The sequence below is a fragment of the Octopus sinensis genome, unplaced genomic scaffold, assembly GCF_006345805.1.
Source record: "Octopus sinensis unplaced genomic scaffold, ASM634580v1 Contig20272_ERROPOS143559+, whole genome shotgun sequence".
NCBI classification, from domain to species: Eukaryota; Metazoa; Mollusca; class Cephalopoda; order Octopoda; family Octopodidae; genus Octopus; species Octopus sinensis.
The window spans coordinates 37,501-56,023 of NW_021837023.1; the positions used below are offsets into that span (position 1 = coordinate 37,501).

The 18,523-nt window shown below is 39.2% G+C and overlaps 1 protein-coding gene across 2 annotated transcripts in view; it reads right to left on the minus strand.

Annotated features, from left to right (window-relative positions):
* Window positions 1–18,333, minus strand: part of LOC115232263 (chitin synthase chs-2-like) — a 44,388-nt gene extending 26,055 nt beyond the window's left edge. For both annotated transcript variants that reach the window (XM_036500314.1, XM_029802096.2), the window contains exons 1-8: window positions 17,671–18,333; window positions 15,811–15,957; window positions 11,967–12,135; window positions 10,894–11,018; window positions 8,301–8,376; window positions 5,336–5,535; window positions 3,868–4,035; window positions 261–516 (exon numbers count right to left, since the gene is read on the minus strand). In XM_036500314.1, coding sequence (XP_036356207.1) covers window positions 261–516; window positions 3,868–4,035; window positions 5,336–5,535; window positions 8,301–8,376; window positions 10,894–11,018; window positions 11,967–12,135; window positions 15,811–15,957; window positions 17,671–18,330 — 1,801 coding nt within the window. In that variant the 5' untranslated portion in view covers window positions 18,331–18,333. The remainder of the gene's footprint in view (window positions 1–260; window positions 517–3,867; window positions 4,036–5,335; window positions 5,536–8,300; window positions 8,377–10,893; window positions 11,019–11,966; window positions 12,136–15,810; window positions 15,958–17,670) is intronic.
* Window positions 18,334–18,523: the final 190 nt, after the last annotated feature.

Sequence of the window (18,523 nt, forward strand, 5' to 3'; positions counted from 1 at the left end):
ATTTCACTTGCCCCAACAGGTCTTCACAAGCAGAGTTTTGTGTCCCTTCATTGGACACTAAACTCTGCTTGCGAAGACCTGTTGGGGCAAGTGAAATCGGAATCGAAATTGAACCAATTCTATGACACATACACATACACAGAAACATACACATATACAAGTACACACACACAGACATACACACACACATGCAAACACACACTTACAGTCACACACACACACAAATATTAAATTATATACAAGTACACGGTCTCCCTTACCTGAGACAACCAGAATAACAGTGGCTGGGCCAATGACTGTGGCCAGAAGCAAAACAAACTGATAGATGATGAAGAAAACGGAGATGTGTCTGTTGAATTTCATCATGAGTCGACTTTCTTTGACGACCAGGATCAAGTTGGCAATGGTTGACACAATCCAACGACGGCGCTGTTTGAAGAACTCGTCAAAGCCGTCGGGACAGTGAGTGCTGTTGGTGGCAACTGCGCAGTAGTCAATTCGCCAGCCATTCTGCAACTGAAACAGATAAAAAACGAACAAAGGTGAAGATGCTGAAGGGATAACAGCAGGATGATTGAAGCAGGATATTTGTGTGTAGAATGTGTGAGCCAGCAGCTAGAGTAAGGAGGCGCAATGGCCCAGTGGTGAGGGCAGTGGACTCACGGTCTGAGGATCGTGGTTTCGATTCCCAGACCAAGCATTGTGAGTGCTTATTGAGCGAAAACACCTAAAGCTCCATGAGGCTCCCACAGGGGGTGGTGGTGACCCCTGTTGTACTCTTTCGCCCCAACTTTCTCTCACTCTTTCTTTCTGTAGAAAAGATTATTATTATTATTATTATTATTGAGTGAGAGAGCAGTTCATGCCATCAAAGTGACACTTTGATTGAAGCAGGATATTTGTGTGTAGAACTAGTAGTATCGCCCGGCGTTGCTCGGGTTTGTAAGGGAAATAACTATATAAGCATGTTTAGAGAGTTATAGCCAAAAAATAGCAAAAAAATGCATTAAAAATGGAAAAAAAATTATGGTAAATTTTTTTTTAAAATCGTTGACTCATCGTAGACATTTTTAGAGAGTTACTTCCCTTATATAATAGCGAAAAAATGCATTAAAATGGAAAAAAATGATGGTAAATTTGTATGTAAATATGTATGTATGTATGTATGTAAATATGTATGTATGTATGTACGTATGTATGTATGTATGTATGTATGCAAGCATGCATGTATGTATTATATATATATACTAGCAGTATCGCCCGGCGTTGCTCGGGTTTGTAAGGGAAATAACTATATAAGCATGTTTAGAGAGTTATAGCCAAAAAATAGCAAAAAAATGCATTAAAAATGGAAAAAAAATTATGGTAAATTTTTTTTTTAAATCGTTGACTCATCGTAGACATTTTTAGAGAGTTACTTCCCTTATATAATAGCGAAAAAATGCATTAAAATGGAAAAAAAATGATGGTAAATTTGTATGTAAATATGTATGTATGTAAATATGTATGTATGTATGTACGTATGTATGTATGTATGTATGTATGCAAGCATGCATGTATGTATTATATATATATACTAGCAGTATCGCCCGGCGTTGCTCGGGTTTGTAAGGGAATAACTATATAAGCATGTTTAGAGAGTTATAGCCAAAAAATAGCAAAAAAATGCATTAAAATGGAAAAAAAATTATGGTAAATTTTTTTTTTAAATCGTTGACTCATCGTAGACATTTTTAGAGAGTTACTTCCCTTATATAATAGCGAAAAAATGCATTAAAATGGAAAAAAATGATGGTAATTTGTATGTAAATATGTATGTATGTATGTATGTAAATATGTATGTATGTATGTACGTATGTATGTATGTATGTATGTATGCAAGCATGCATGTATGTATTATATATATATACTAGCAGTATCGCCCGGCGTTGCTCGGGTTTGTAAGGGAAATAACTATATAAGCATGTTTAGAGAGTTATAGCCAAAAAATAGCAAAAAAATGCATTAAAAATGGAAAAAAAATTATGGTAAATTTTTTTTTAAATCGTTGACTCATCGTAGACATTTTTAGAGAGTTACTTCCCTTATATAATAGCGAAAAAATGCATTAAAATGGAAAAAAATGATGGTAAATTTGTATGTAAATATGTATGTATGTAAATATGTATGTATGTATGTACGTATGTATGTATGTATGTATGTATGCAAGCATGCATGTATGTATTATATATATACTAGCAGTATCGCCCGGCGTTGCTCGGGTTTGTAAGGGAATAACTATATAAGCATGTTTAGAGAGTTATAGCCAAAAAATAGCAAAAAAATGCATTAAAAATGGAAAAAAAATTATGGTAAATTTTTTTTTTAAATCGTTGACTCATCGTAGACATTTTTAGAGAGTTACTTCCCTTATATAATAGCGAAAAAATGCATTAAAATGGAAAAAAATGATGGTAAATTCTTTTTAAAATCGTAGACTCATCGTAGACGCGCGCTAATACCCAGAAGGGCTCGATATGAATCACGACTATAAGATACTTGTTTTTGGTTAAACTGCACCGCAAAATGTGGGAGTAGTTAGGAATCTAAATCGAAGGGGACAGACACAACTTGACTTTTATATATAAAGATGTGTGAGCCAGCAGCTAGAGTAAGGAGGCGCAATGGCCCAGTGGTTAGGGCAGTGGACTCACGGTCTGAGGATCGGGGTTTTGATTCCCAGACCGAGCGTTGTGAGTGCTTATTGAGCAAAAACACCTAAAGCTCCATGAGGCTCCGGCAGGGGGGTGGTGGTGACCCCTGTTGTACTCTTTCGCCCCAACTTTCTCTCACTCTTTCTTCCTGTAGAAAAGATTATTATTATTATTATTATCATTATTATTATTATTATTATTATTGAGTGAGAGAGCAGTTCATGCCATCAAAGTGACACTTTGATTGAAGCAGGATATTTGTGTGTAGAATGTGTGAGCCAGCTGCTAGAGTAAGGAGGCGCAATGGCCCAGTGGTTAGGGCAGTGGACTCACGGTCTGAGGATCGCGGTTTCGATTCCCAGACCGAGCGTTGTGAGTGCTTATTGAGCAAAAACACCTAAAGCTCCACGAGGCTCCCGCAGGGGGTGGTGGTGACCCCTGTTGTACTTTTTTGCTCCAACTTTCTCTCACTCTTTCTTCCTGTTTCTTGTCCCCGACTTCCTACACAACCGCTGAGCCTGGATGCGCATTCAATCCGTCGATGCTCTTGGTGTCGGGGGTTGACCTGCATTCTCTTCTGTGAGTCATCTCACGCAGGACTGTCACTTAGTACAAATCACAAAGACTGAGTGGGAGGTACTCATGCTGTTCAACAAACATTTATCACTACAATCCAATACAGATGTCTCTAGGGCAACCTCATTTGTCATTTCATCTACTGAAAGTCCTTATGGTGATAGAAGAGAGACAATATGTGCTGACCCAACCAGCTGGAATTACACAGTAAATTATGACTTTCATCTGTCCCCTATATTTCGAACCATGCAGATCTGCAACAGAACTGAATAGTCATCTTAGGGGTCATGGATGGAAACTTAGAAATGCCATTGACAATGAGAAAGCAAAAGAAGTTGGCTATCATCAATAAAGATGGAGCAATCGACATATTTCATTCCATATAGGCTACCTCTGATGAGCACAGGGTTACATAATCAGATTGTTACTTAACACTCTGTTAAAACCCTAGTGTGAAACCATTTGGTAAGATAGGTCATAATGGATATATAATACTGTACACTTCAGATAATATATATACATATATATATATATATGAACAAAAGTTAATGTTTTGGCTTAAGACACAGCTAAGAATAAACTCGAAGACTCCACTTACCATTAATGTGCAAAACCATCTATCTTCTCCCATGTCTTTGATGAGGAAATCGAAAGCCTCATTGACTGTAGTGGAATACGTTGGTAACACATCCATAATGGCATCACATCTGTATACACTAAAACAACCAGGACTGCAGAGAACAGAACCTAGAATGTCTTCAGCAGACTTTTTATCAAAGAGAATTGAAAAAAAAATTAACAAAAGAAATATATAATTAAAACAAATTAAATAAAACTTTTTTTTATTGATATTTATTATCATAGTCGCAAGAGTGGCTGTGTGTTAAGTAGCTTGCTTACCAACCACATGGTTCCGGGTTCAGTCCCACTGCGTGGCACCTTGGGCAAGTGTCTCCTACTATAGCCTCGGGCCGACAAAAGCATTCTGAGTGGATTTGGTAGACGGAAACTGAAAGAAGCCTGTCGTATATATGTATATATATATATATGTGTGTGTGTGTGTGTATGTTTGTGTGTCTGTGTTTGTCCCCCTAGCATTGCTTGACAACCGATGCTGGTGTGTTTACGTCCCCCGTTACTTAGCGGTTCGGCAAAGAGAGACCGATAGAATAAGTACTGGGCTTACAAAGAATAAGTCCCGGGGTCGATTTGCTCGACTGAAAGGCGGTGCTCCAGCATGGCCGCAGTCAAATGACTGAAACAAGTAAAAGAGTAAAAGAGTAAAGAGAGATCCCAGGCTTAAAAACTAGCAGACAAGCAGAATTGCTAGAGTGCCTGGAAAAAGGGCTTATTAATGTTATTGTTAGGGTTTTCTTTTATTCTTTTACTCTTTTACTTGTTTCAGTCATTTGACTGCGGCCATGCTGGAGCACCGTCTTTTAGTCGAGCAACTCGACCCCGGGACTTATTCTTTTTTGTAAGCCCAGTACTTATTCTATCGGTCTCTTTTGCCGAACCGCTAAGTAACGGGGACATAAACACACCAGCATCGGTTGTCAAGCAATGCTAGGGGAACAAACACAGACACACAAACACACACACGCACATACACATACATATATACAACGAGCTTCTTTCAGTTTCCGTCTACCAAATCCATCACAAGGCTTTGGTCGGCCCGAGGCATAGTAGAAGACACTTGCCCAAGGGCCACGCAGTGGGATGAACCGGAACCATGTGGTTGGTTAGCAAGCTACTTACCACACAGCCACTCCTGCGCCTATACAATATAATATATATACATACACACCAAATATATATATATACATATATACGACAGCTTCTTTCAGTTTCCGTCTACCAAATCCACTCACAAGGCATTGGTCGGCCCGGGGCTATAGCAGAAGACACTTGCCCAAGGTGCCACGCAGTGGGACTGAACCCGGAACCATGTGGTTGGTTAGCAAGCTACTTACCACACAGACACTCCTGCATCTTGTTTAAGATATAAAGAAAAGAAAGACCAACAAACACTCATGTTCCTTATGGACAATGTTTAAAGTTACCTTTTGAAACCAGTGACCAATGGCATACTCAAACTTCTGATACCAAATGAGGGGCCCAGAGCCAAGAGGGTGCGTTCTGGCACACACCGCTCCAACAGATTCATCGCGAGTCATCAGATCAAGGAGAGCTTCCACTGAGTCGGGGGTGAAAAACACATCAGCATCTGTGGTCAGGATGAAACCCTCAGAATTCTCTGAAACTACAAGTAAAATGGCATTATTATTATTATTATTATTATTATTATTGTTATTATTGAGTGAGAGAGCAGTGCATGCCATCAAAGTGACACTGGGGTAAAATATACGAAGCCCAATATACCCATCATGACTACCGTCTAATAAGGGTACACCAGGCACATGCATCACGACAATATGTGCGCGACATGGTGATCTCATATCAAGATAAACAGCACATGACCTTGCAGGTGGGGCCCAGTTAGAATTTTTTCAGGTTCAGTAGCCCATCCCGCTGAAAAGATCCCTGAATAAGGGTGTAAGGATGTTGAAAGAACCACCCATGTTCCAGAGGTGAATTATTCAAACCCCAAAGAATCCCTCTCAACACATGGCTATTATTAATTATTATTATTATTATTATTATTATGTATTATTATTATTATTATTATTATTATTATTATTGAGTGAGGGAGCAGTGTATGCCATCAAGTTACACTGGGGTAAAATATATGAAGCTCAATATACCATCATGACTACCCATGGATAAGGGTAAATAAGGCACTATAATTATTATTATTATTATTCATTATTATTATATTATGAGAGAGCAGTGCATGCCATCAAAGTGACACTGGGGTAAAATATATGAAGCTCAATATACCCATCATGACTACCCATCTGATAAGGGTACACTAGGACTATAATTATTAATTATTATATCATTATTATATTATTATTGAGAGAGCAGTGCATGCCATCAAAGTGACACTGGGGTAAAATATATGAAGCTCAATATACCCATCATGACTACCCATCTGATAAGGGTACACTAGGCACTATAATTATTATTATTATTATTATCATTATTATTATTATTATTGAGAGAGCAGTGCATGCCATCAAAGTGACACTGGGGTAAAATATATGAAGCTCAATATACCCATCATGACTACCCATCTGATAAGGGTACACTAGGCACTATAATTATTATTATTATTATTATCATTATTATTATTATTATTGAGAGAGCAGTGCATGCCATCAAAGTGACACTGGGGTAAAATATATGAATCTCAATATACCCATCATGACTACCCATCTGATAAGGGTAACTAGGCACTATAATTATTATTATTATTATATTACATTATGATATTATTATTATTGAGAGAGCAGTGCATGCCATCAAAGTGACATGGGGTAAAATATATGAAGCTCAATATACCCATCATGACTAACCATCTATGATAGGGTACACTAGGCACTATAATTATTATTATTATTATTATCATTATTATTATTATTATTGAGAGAGCAGTGCATGCCATCAAAGTGACACTGGGGTAAAATATATGAAGCTCAGCATACCCATCGTGACTACCCATCTGATAAGGGTACACCAGGCACATGCATCACAACCATATGTGCGTGACATGGTGATCTTATATCAAGATAAACAGCACATGACCTTGCAGGTGGGGCCCAGTGAGAATTTTCTTCAGGTCAAGTAGCCCATCCTGCTCAAAAGGTCCCTGAATAAGGGTTGAACAAAACACCCATGTCTCCAGAGGTGAATTATCCTAACCCCAAAGAATCCCTCTCAACACATGGCTATGATGCTCCCCCACTACTTCTGCTTGTGATCAGGGATGCACATATCGTCAGCCACTAAGGGACATGCTCAACTGGCTAAGGTCAAACAACTGACAAGCAAATCTGTGGTATTGAGCAGAATATTTGCTGTAGCCCATCTTTTATACCAAAAGATATGTAATGTATAGGCAGTTGAAAAGAACACTTTTAACAAAAAAAAACATTAAACGATAGAATTGTAGTTGCGGGTGGGCCCCCTTAATCTCCTAGCAACCAATATTTTTAGACCCAGTGTGCCAATGCACACATATATATATATATATTTATTTCTTTACTGCCCAGAAGGGGCTAAACATAGAGGGGCCAAACAAGGACAGACGAAGGGATTGAGTCAATTATATCGACCCCAGTGCGAAACTGGTACTTTATTTATCGACCCCGAAAAGATGAAAGGCAAAGTTGACCTCGGCGGAATTTGAACTCAGAATGTAACGGCAGACGAAATACCTATTTCTTTACTACCCACAAGGGGCTAAACATAGAGGGAACAAACAAGGACAGACGAAGGGATTGAGTCGATTATATCGACCCCAGTGCGAAACTGGTACTTTATTTATCGACCCCGAAAGGATGAAAGGCAAAATTGACCTCGGCGGAATTTAAACTCAGAACGTAACAACAGACGAAATACCGCTAAGCATTTCGCCCGGCGTGCTAACGTGTCTGCCAGCTCGTCGCCTATATATATATATCAACATCAATGGAAATTGCAGCTGTGATACTAGTGCCGGTGGCACGTAAGAGAACCATCCGAACGTGGCCATTGCCAGCGCCACCCCGACTGGCCTCGTGCTGGTAGCACATAAAAAGCACCATCCGTTCGTGGCCGTTGCCAGCCTCGCCTGGCCCCCGTGCCGGTGGCACGTAAAAAGCACCATCCGATCGTGGCCATTTTTCAGCCCTGTCTGGCACCTGTGCCGGTGGCATGTTAAAAGCACCCACTACACTCACGGAGTGGTTGGCATTAGGAAGGGCATCCAGCCGTAGAAACATTGCCAGATCAGACTGGGCCTGGTGCAGCCTTCAGGCTTCCCAGACCCCAGTAGAACCGTCCAACCCATGCTAGAATGGAGAGCGGATGCTAAACGATGATGATGATGATGATATATTGAGTACTACATGAACTTGAATTTACCGTGTTGTTCTTTCAGCAAGTAATCCAGAGCATATGACATATACATTACTTGGCTCCATCGTTTCTTATTCTTCACCTATAGAGAAATAAACAAATAAATAAATAAATAAATAAAATAAACAGAAAGATAGATAGACAGGCATATATATCTAAGCAGCTATTCGAGTATGATCGTTACCAGCGTCGCCTTACTGGCACTCATGCCTGTGCTAGTAGGCTGCCAAGAGCACCATCCGAGCGTGATCGTTGCCAGAGCAGCCAACTGGCTTCCATACCCGTGGCACGTAAAAGGGCACCATTCGAGCATGATCGTTACCAGCGTCACCTTAGTGGCACCTATGCCTGTGCTAGTAGGGTGCCAAGAAAACCATCCGAGCGTGATCGTTGCCAGAACAGCCAACTGGCTTCCGTACCCAAGGCACATAAAAGGGTACCATTTGAGCGTGATCGTTACCAACGTCACTTCACTGGAACTTATGCCTGTGCTAGTAGGGTGCCAAGAAAACCATCCGAGCATGATCGTCGCCAGAGCAACCAACTGGCTTCCATACCCGTGGCACATAATAGGGCAGCATTCGAGTGTGATCGTTACCAACGTCGCTTTACTGGCACCTGTGCTGGTGGCACGTGTAAAAAGATTCGAGTGAGGTCATTGCCAGTACCGCCTGACTGGCCCCCGTGCAGGTGGCACGTAAAAAGCACCCACTACACCCTCGGAGTGGTTGTGTTAGGAAGGGCATCCAGCTGTAGAAACTCTGCAAGATCAAGAGGAGTCTGGTGCAGCCATCTGGTTGCCAAAATCGTCCAACTCATGCTAGCATGGAAAACGGACGTTAAACGATGATGATGATGACATATGGGGGAAAGCACTCCGTTGGTTACGACGACGAGGGTTCCGGTTGATCCGAATCAACGGAACAGCCTGCTCGTGAAATTAATGCGTAAGTGGCTGAGGACTCCATCGACACGTGTACCCTTAACGTAGTTCTCGGGGATATTCAGCGTGACACAGAGAGTGACAAGGCCGGCCCCTTGAAATACAAGTACAACAGAAACAGGAAGTAAGAGTGAGAGAAAGTTGTGGCGAAAGAGTACAGCAGGGATCACCACCATCCCCTGCCGGAGCCTCGTGGAGCTTTTAGGTGTTTTCGCTCAATAAACACTCACAACGCCCAGTCTGGGAATCGAAACCGTGATCCTATGACCGTGAGTCCGCTGCCCTAACCACTGGGCCATTGCGCCTCCACAATGATGACATATATTGAACAGTAAAATGAATGCTCAACACTGTATTGGTAGATAAATATTCTTTATTTGTAGGTTAACAAGGCATCAATGATTATCAATTTACTAATAAATAATTATTAACTCTTAACTCACCGCTTTCTTCTCCTAATTAAATAAGGATTATATACTTAATTTGTATCTACTGATTTTGGAAACTTTATGTCCCAGAGACATGAGGTATTAAACCAGTGTGTTCTTGGATGTAATCATCCCTTTAAGAGGTTAATATATCTTCTAATTAACTTAAATATATAATATATGCATGTATGTATGTAAGTATGTATGCATGTATGTATGAATGTAAGTATGTATAATGTATACATTCACACACAAATACATATACCTATCTACATATATATATTTATGGGTGTATGTATATATATATATAAGTATATATATATATATATATAATAGAAATATTAAAATTACTAAGTCTCTCTAAAAGAGAACACGGCAGCGTTCCTGGAAATTAATAGTTATCGCCATACTACGCTACATTGACAAGGGGCAATACCCCGAAACGCATCTGTAGCTGTCGATCAAGTAGTGTGGAGCGACTGACCTCCCTTGTTCGAAGGTTATATGGATACAGTTTGTGTATCAAATAGCTAACTTAAGGCGATGGCCTAATGGAGCTAATAAGCGGATAGCTTTATTCTTATTTTTATAAGAATGCCATATTAGTATGGCGATAACTATATATATATAAATATATATATATGTATATATATATGAATAAATGAAAGAATGGAGTCGAACGAAGATGTTAACAAAATTCCTTTACTCTCGACACATGTTTCGAAGACAGCATGTTTTCATTCCAAATTTCTACACATGAACCCGGAATTTCTACCCTTGACAGGTCGCTTCAACTGTGTTTTCTGACGTGAATTTGCTACCCAGGTTCGGTTAAACGAATTTTCCATGCTGACGATAAACATAGGATAATTCATTCACCTACTTATATATATATATATATATATATATATATATATATATATAATATATATATATATATATATATATTATATATATATATAAATACATATATGTATATATAGATGTAGGTATATATATATAAGTATATATATATTTATAGATGTATGTATATATATATAATATATATATATATATATATATATATATATATATATATATATATATATATATATATATATATACATATATATATATATATATAAATAAAGAAGAAAGAAAGAAAGAAAGAAAGAAACAAAGCAGAATATTAACCAGGCAGAAAGAAACTGCCTTTTGGTGATGGCAGCCAATATGATTCAACACAAACCTTCAAGTTGTCTTTGAGGTGGATACAGAATTTCATTCTGTTCTTACCCCCAGGCGCTGGTAGCTTCCATTTCAGACATATTCCATATGGGGTCTTCAACTGTCTGCAGTTCTTGGGAGAAATATCTAAGAAAAATAGCAGAGAAAATCTCAGAATGGCGATGTTCATGAGGTATAAATGCTTGTGTGTGTGTATGTTTGTGCTCCTTTATATGCAAATAGACAGGCGCAGGAGTGGCTGTGTGTTAAGTAGCTTGCTTACCAGCGACATGGTTCCGGGTTCAGTCCCACTGTGTGGGACCTTGGACAAGTGTCTTCTGCTATAGCCCCAGGCCGAAGAGATACTACCAGGCACAGGAGTGGCTGTGTGGTAAGTAGCTTGCTTACCAACCACATGGTTCCGGGTTCAGTCCCACTGCGTGGCACCTTGGGCAAGTGTCTTCTGCTATAGCCCCGGGCCGACCAATGCCTTGTGAGTGGATTTGGAAGACGGAAACTGAAAGAAGCCCATCGTATATATGTATATTTATATATGTGTGTGTGTGTGTGTCTGTGTTTGTCCCCCTAGCATTTCTTGTCAACCGATGCTGGTGTGGTTACGTCCCCGTCCACTTAGCGGTTTGGCAAAAGTGACCGATAGAATAAGTACTGGGCTTCCAAAGAATAAGTCCCGGGGTCGAGTTGCTCGACTAAAGGCGGTGCTCTAGCATGGCCGCAGTCAAAATGACTGAAACGAGTAAAAAGAGACTGATAGAATAAGTACTGGGCTTGCAAAGAATAAGTCCCGGGGTCGAGTTGCTCGACTAAAAGGCGGTGCTCCAGCATGGCCGCAGTCAAATGACTGAAACAAGTAAAAGAGACCGATAGAATAAGTACTGGGCTTACAAAGAATAAGTCCCGGGGTCGATTTGCTCGACTAAAGGCGGTGCTCCAGCATGACCGCAGTCAAATGACTGAAACAAGTAAAAGAGTAAAAGAGAGAGAGAGAGAGTATTTTCCAAATTTATTGAAACAAAAGCAGAAATATATTTTTTCTGGTTTCTTACAAGAGTTTTTTGTTGATTTAGTACTTACCTAAAGTTGATGGCAGTAAGGAGAGCAACTGGAGAGCAAATTCTGTTGGTTTTGAACCCTTGACACCTCCATCAAAAAAGACGTGGGATTCGAAATGCCTGATGCTTTCAAATTGTGCCACGTTTACTCTGTTGATGGATTCCAGAAGTTGCTTCATTTCGTAATCAGCCTTTTTGTTTATTTTTGTAGTTGTAGCATTGTTGTTGTAAGTAAAACAAGATAGAGAAAATTTATGAGTTTTTTTTTTTGCTTTTTGAGGTGACAGGGCATAATAATATAATATAATAATAATAATAATAATAATAATAATAATATAATAATAGCAATAACAATAATAATACAATAATATAATAATAATAAAATAATAAGAATAATAATAATAACAATAATAGCAATAACAATAATAATAATAATAATAATAATAATAACAATAATAATAATAATATTAACAATAATGCAATAACAATATAGCAATAACAATAATAATAATAATAATAATATATAACAATAATAACAATAATTAATAATAATATAATAATAATAATAATAATAACAATAATAATAAACAATAATAATAATAATAATAATAATATAACAATAATAATAATAATAATAATAATAATAATAATAACAATAATAGCAATAACAAAATAGCAATAAAAAATATAATAATAATAATAATAATAATAATAATAATAAATAATAATAACGATAATAACAATGATGATGATGATAATAATAATAATGATAATGATAATACATCTAATGATAATAATAATGAAATAATAATGATAATGATAATAATAATGATGATGAATAATAATAATATAATAACGGATGATGATGATGATAATAATAATATATAATAATAATAATAATAATAATAATAACGATGATGATGATGATAATAATAATAATAATATAATATATTGATAATAATAATAATATGATAATAATAATAATAATAATAATAATGATAATAACGATGATGATGATGATGATAATATAATAATAATAACAATAATAATAATAATAATAATAATAACAATAATAATAATAATAATAATAATAATAATAATAATAATAATAATAATGATAATAATAATATCTACAGACTTGTACTCCTTAGAGGAGCAAAAGTGGGAGGGTGTCAAGGTAGAAGATATAAGATCTGCTCTCTGGAGGTCAAGCAAATGGAAGTCTCCAGGAAAGGATAAAATTCTTAACTTCTGGTTGAATGACTTCACAGAGAGCCATGAACTGCTAACATAACTTTACAATGATGTTTTGCAACACCCTAGTAGGATGCCTCCTTGGCTAGTTAATGGTTTAACATTCCTGCTTCCAAAAAGTGAAGAAACAAATGAACCAAAAAACTATAGACCCATAACCTGCTTAACCCAGTCCAACACCTAATAATATGGTTGAAGGTAGATAGACATATACATAGTTGGATAGATAGACAGAGAAATAGAGAGACATAGACAAATAGACACAGAGACAGGAGATAGAAGATAGACAGACAGGCAGACATATAGATAGATAGATAGATAGATAGATAGATAGATAGATAGATAGATAGATAGATAGATAGATAGATAGACAGACAGGCAGACAGATAGATAGATAGATAGATAGATAGATAGATAGGCACATAGATAGATAGATAGATACATATATAGATAGACAGATAGTTAGATAGGTAGGTTGGTAGGTAAATATATATATATATATAGATTGTTAGATAGATAGACAGACAGATAGAAAGATAAATAGGTAGATAGACAGATAGATAGGTAGGTAGGTAGGTAAATATATATATAATATATATATATATATATATATATGTATATATATATCCGGGTAGAAGTAGGTGTGCACCAGGGCTCAGCCCTCAGTCCCCTTTTATTCATCATAGTCCTTCAGGCAATAACAGAGGAATTCAAAACGGGATGCCCCTGGGAGCTCCTCTATGCCGATGACCTAGCTCTCATAGCAGAATCGCTACCAGAAAGAGAAATTTTGGGTGTGGAAGCAAGGGTTGGAATCAAAGGGCCTTAGAATAAATTTAGCAAAGACCAAAGTATTAGTAAGCAGCAGAGGTACTCAGCACACACCCCCTCGGGTAGGTGGCCCTGCTCAATCTGTAGGAAAGGTACAGGTAGAACTCATAAGATGCACCCAATGTAAGTTATGGACACATAAGAGGTGCAGCAACATAAAGGGAAATTAACAATAAGATAGCTTTCATGTGCGGCAGATGCACAGGGACAATAGACACAACAGACACTCAGAAAACAGATTCCATCACACTCCAGGGAGAGAAACTAGAAGTAGTTGATAGTTTCCGCTACCTGGGTGACTAAGTTAGTAGCGGAGGTGGATGCACAGAGAGTATCACCACTAGAATACGAATAGCCTGGGCAAAGTTCAGAAAGCTCCTACCCCTACTGGCAACAAAAGGTCTCTCCCTCAGAGCGAAAGGTAGATTGTATGATGCATGTGTGCGAACTGCCATGCTTCACAGTAATGAAACTGGGCAGTGACTGCAGAGGACATGCGTAGAGTTGAAAGAAATGAAGCTAGCATGATCCGCTGGATGTGTAGTGTCAGTGTGCACGCAAAACAGAGTGTAAGCATCCTAAGAGAATGCTGGATATAAGAAGCATCAGATGTGGTGTGCAAGAGCGACGCTTGCGATGGTATGGTCATGTACTACGATGGATGAGGAGAGATGTGTGAAGAAGTGCCACTCCAAACAGTTGAAGGTATCAGGGGGAGAGGTAGACCCAGGAAGACATGGGATGAGGTAGTCAAGCATGACTCAGAGCATTGGGCCTCACTGAGGCAATGGCGAAAGACCGAGATCTCTGGAGATATGCTGTGACTGCAAAGACCCGGCTGCTTTCTGCAGCAATTCCACATACCCCCTACCCATTCAAAGTACCCTGGATCCCCAAAGTACCCCGGACCCAGTGCCCCCGTGCCGCTGACACGTTAAAAGCTCGAACCGATCGCGACCAATGCCGGACCCCCCGGCCCCTGTGCAGGTGGCACGTAAAAAGCACCCAATCCACTCATGGAGTGGTTGGCGTTAGGAAGGGCATCCAGCCGTAGAAAATCAGACTGGAGCCTGGAGCGGCCCCTGGCTTCCCAGACCCCGGTCGAACCGTCCAACCCGTGCTAGCGCGGAAAACGGACGTTAAACGATGATGATGATGATGATGATGATATATATATATACAAGAAAAGAAAATGGAGAAATACATCTAAATCAAATATCAATTACCAGATAATAATACTCAATCACATACTTTATTAAACCACCACATAAGAGACTGTAGGGTTAGATATAAAAAGCAGGACAAATCAGTGTACATAAAGGAATGTACATAAAAAAGTGTACATAAAAGAGTAATGTTGTATAATTAGTAGAATATATATAAAAAAGAGAATATAAATATAAGCAATATAAATATAAGTAGATCAATAGATAAGTAGACAAACAGACAGACTGACAGATAAACAGATATATATAATACTATCTTATTATAGTCCAATAATACTATATTTGTTCCACGTCCTCACATGTTTCTTTGTGCTTTCTTGTTTGGATTAACTATATATATATATATATTGATTAATAGATCGACAGGCAGAAGGCAGGCAGAGAGATACTGTTGTGGATGGATAAACACGAGGAAGCCACAATTAGAAAATATCTGTTTGATGAAGAATGACCTGGGGTCTGACCAGGGGCTAAACAACAATCAAAGCGATAAACATGGAACGGGCACGACGAGAATACCTTTGATCAGGGCTAATCTACAGCTAAACTTTTTACCTCTCGGTACATGGTGGTACATATGTAGATCTTGCTGTTCTTTACCCTCTCTTTGAAGTCTATAGGGGAGGATTCTGGCTCACGATGTCGGTTCAGCACGATCCATTCTTCAAGCATGACACCATTGTAGCCAGGCATTAGGAATATCTGAAATATGTAGAGAAAGATAGAGAGTATTTCTTTAGTTACCACTAGCAGTATCGCCCGGCGTTGCTCGGGTTTGTAAGGGATATAACTATAAAGCATTTTTAGAGAGTTATAGCCAAAAAATAACCAAAAAATGGAAAAAAAATTATGGTAAATTTTTTTGAAAGTTAAAAAGGTCGAGTTGCGTCCCCTAGACAGTCTGTGGTTTGTGTTTCTGATTCTCGACCCCATGTCGAATTTATCGATTTTTTTCAGAACTGGGGGAACTTTTCAAAATTTTCGCTGCGTTAGTTTTGAATTATGACATTGGGCTATGTGTGTGTCAAGTTTCATCAGAATCGGTTGAAAGCCGTGGTCAGGGTGAGGGTACAACCTAACAGACACACAGACACGCAGACAGACAAACTGCCGTTTATATAGAGAGAGATAAGGTTGAAAAAAAGAGGGGACAAAACAAACGTTGGGGTCAGGGTATTGAATGAGATGAAACGTATGAATAAACAAACAATTAAAATCAGAGACCGAGACCTTTGGAAGTATGCTGTGCATGAGAAGACCCGGCAGGACACGTGAGGCCATAACCCATGGCCCCTACCTGGGACGTAGTCAGTCCACCTGTGCATACCTTCCTTCTTGAGACACTTGTGAAGACCTGTTGAGGCAAGTGAAAATCAAATCAAATCAAAATCGATGAACATCAATGGAATTTGTATTTTTGTGGTACCAGTGCCGGTGGCACATAAGAGAACCATCCGAACGTGGCCGTAGCCAGTACCGCATTGACTGGCCTCCGTGCTGTGGGCACGTAACAAACACCATCCAATTGTGGCCGTGCCAGCCTCGCCTGGCCTCCGTGCTGGTGGCACGTAAAAAACACCATCCGAGCGTGGCTGTTCGCCAACCTTGTCTGGCACCTGTAGCCATGGCACATAAAAAACACCATCCGAGCGTGGCCGTTCGCCAGCCTCGTCTGGCACCTGTGTCGGTGGCACATAAAAAGCACCCACTACACTCACGGAGTGGTTGGCGTTGGGAAGGGCATCCAGCTGTAGAAACACTGCCAGATCAGACTGGGCCTGGTGCAGCCTTCTAGCTTCCCAGACCCCAGTTGAACCGTCCAACCCATGCTAGCATGGAAAGAGGACGTTAAATGACGATGATGATGATGATGACAATTAAATGATAATGAGTGAATAACAAAAAATGAAGCGGAGGACACGGTCGACCCCAGAAACCACAAACTCACACTGAAGACTTTGCTTTCTCCTTTTTTACATTCTCGTTTAAACAGGTTCATTTGACTGCGGCCATGCTGGAGCACCGCCTTTAATCGAGCAACTTGACCCCGGGACTTATTCTTTTGTAAGCCCAGGACTTATTCTATCGGTCTCTTTTGCCAACCGCTAAGTAATGGGGACGTAAACACACCAGCATCGGTTGTCAAGCAATGCTGGGGGGACAAACACAGACACACAAACACACATACATATATATATATATACATATATACGACAGGCTTCTTTCAGTTTCCGTCTACCAAATCCACTCACAAGGCATTGGTCGGCCAGAGGCTAAAGCAGAAGACACCTGCCCAAGATGCAACGCAGTGGGACTGAACCCGGAACCATGTGGTTGGTTAGCAAGCTGCTTACCACACAGCCATTCCTGCGCCTATGTAGAAAAAATATATGTAGAAAAAATCAAAACACCTACCGCTGAATCTTTCGGCAAAAGATTTGTGTCCGCTTGTAAAATGATGTACCAGGAGGCAAGGATCTCAGCCAGAATAAGACAGATGGTAGCTATGAAAGTATAAGTGATATTGTCACTTTTGCTTTTACAGCTGGAAACAAGGGACAAAGCTTGTTCGGTTTGGAAGAAGCCACAGATGTCTCCGATCGCTAGGATCAAGATGCAGAGCAGTCCCGATAGGAAGAGTGGGAAGCCAAAAGCCCCAACGTCCAAAGAGATCTTACAGGTTACATAAGCAACAAGAATTCCGATGAAACTAGCACACAGATTGGTCAGGAAGTTTTCTAGTTCAACCGGGTGTTCTCTCCAGGCGATAGATTTTGTTAGCACTGTCCAAGGTTGGTTCTCGTCGGAGACAAGTTGGTTGTTGATTGCAAATGCAATGCACACTGTGAAGACAGCCTTGCAGAATGCTGCTATTGCTCCAGCTTTCCACCGGGCAGTTTCGATATCCAGGTTCTTGTATATGAGGTTCTTCTTGGCCCGATAGTTTGCACGTTGTGGTACGCTCCGTGGGGTGACTTGCCGTTTCTGGAGAGGTGGTAGCCAGGCGAGGGAGAGTGACAACAGGGACAGGACGGGGAAAACTATTTGCCTCCAATTGCGATGATAACTCTGCATGGGAGAAAGAAACAAAAAAAAAAGAAATATATGAACAAATATACAAGTAAATATATAAATATGAATATAAATCATGTAAGCATATACAGTGTTTACTCTTTTACTCTTTTACTTGTTGCGGTCATTTGACTGCGGCCATGCTGGAGCACCACCTTTAATCGAGCAAACTCGACCCCGGGACTTTTTCTTTAAT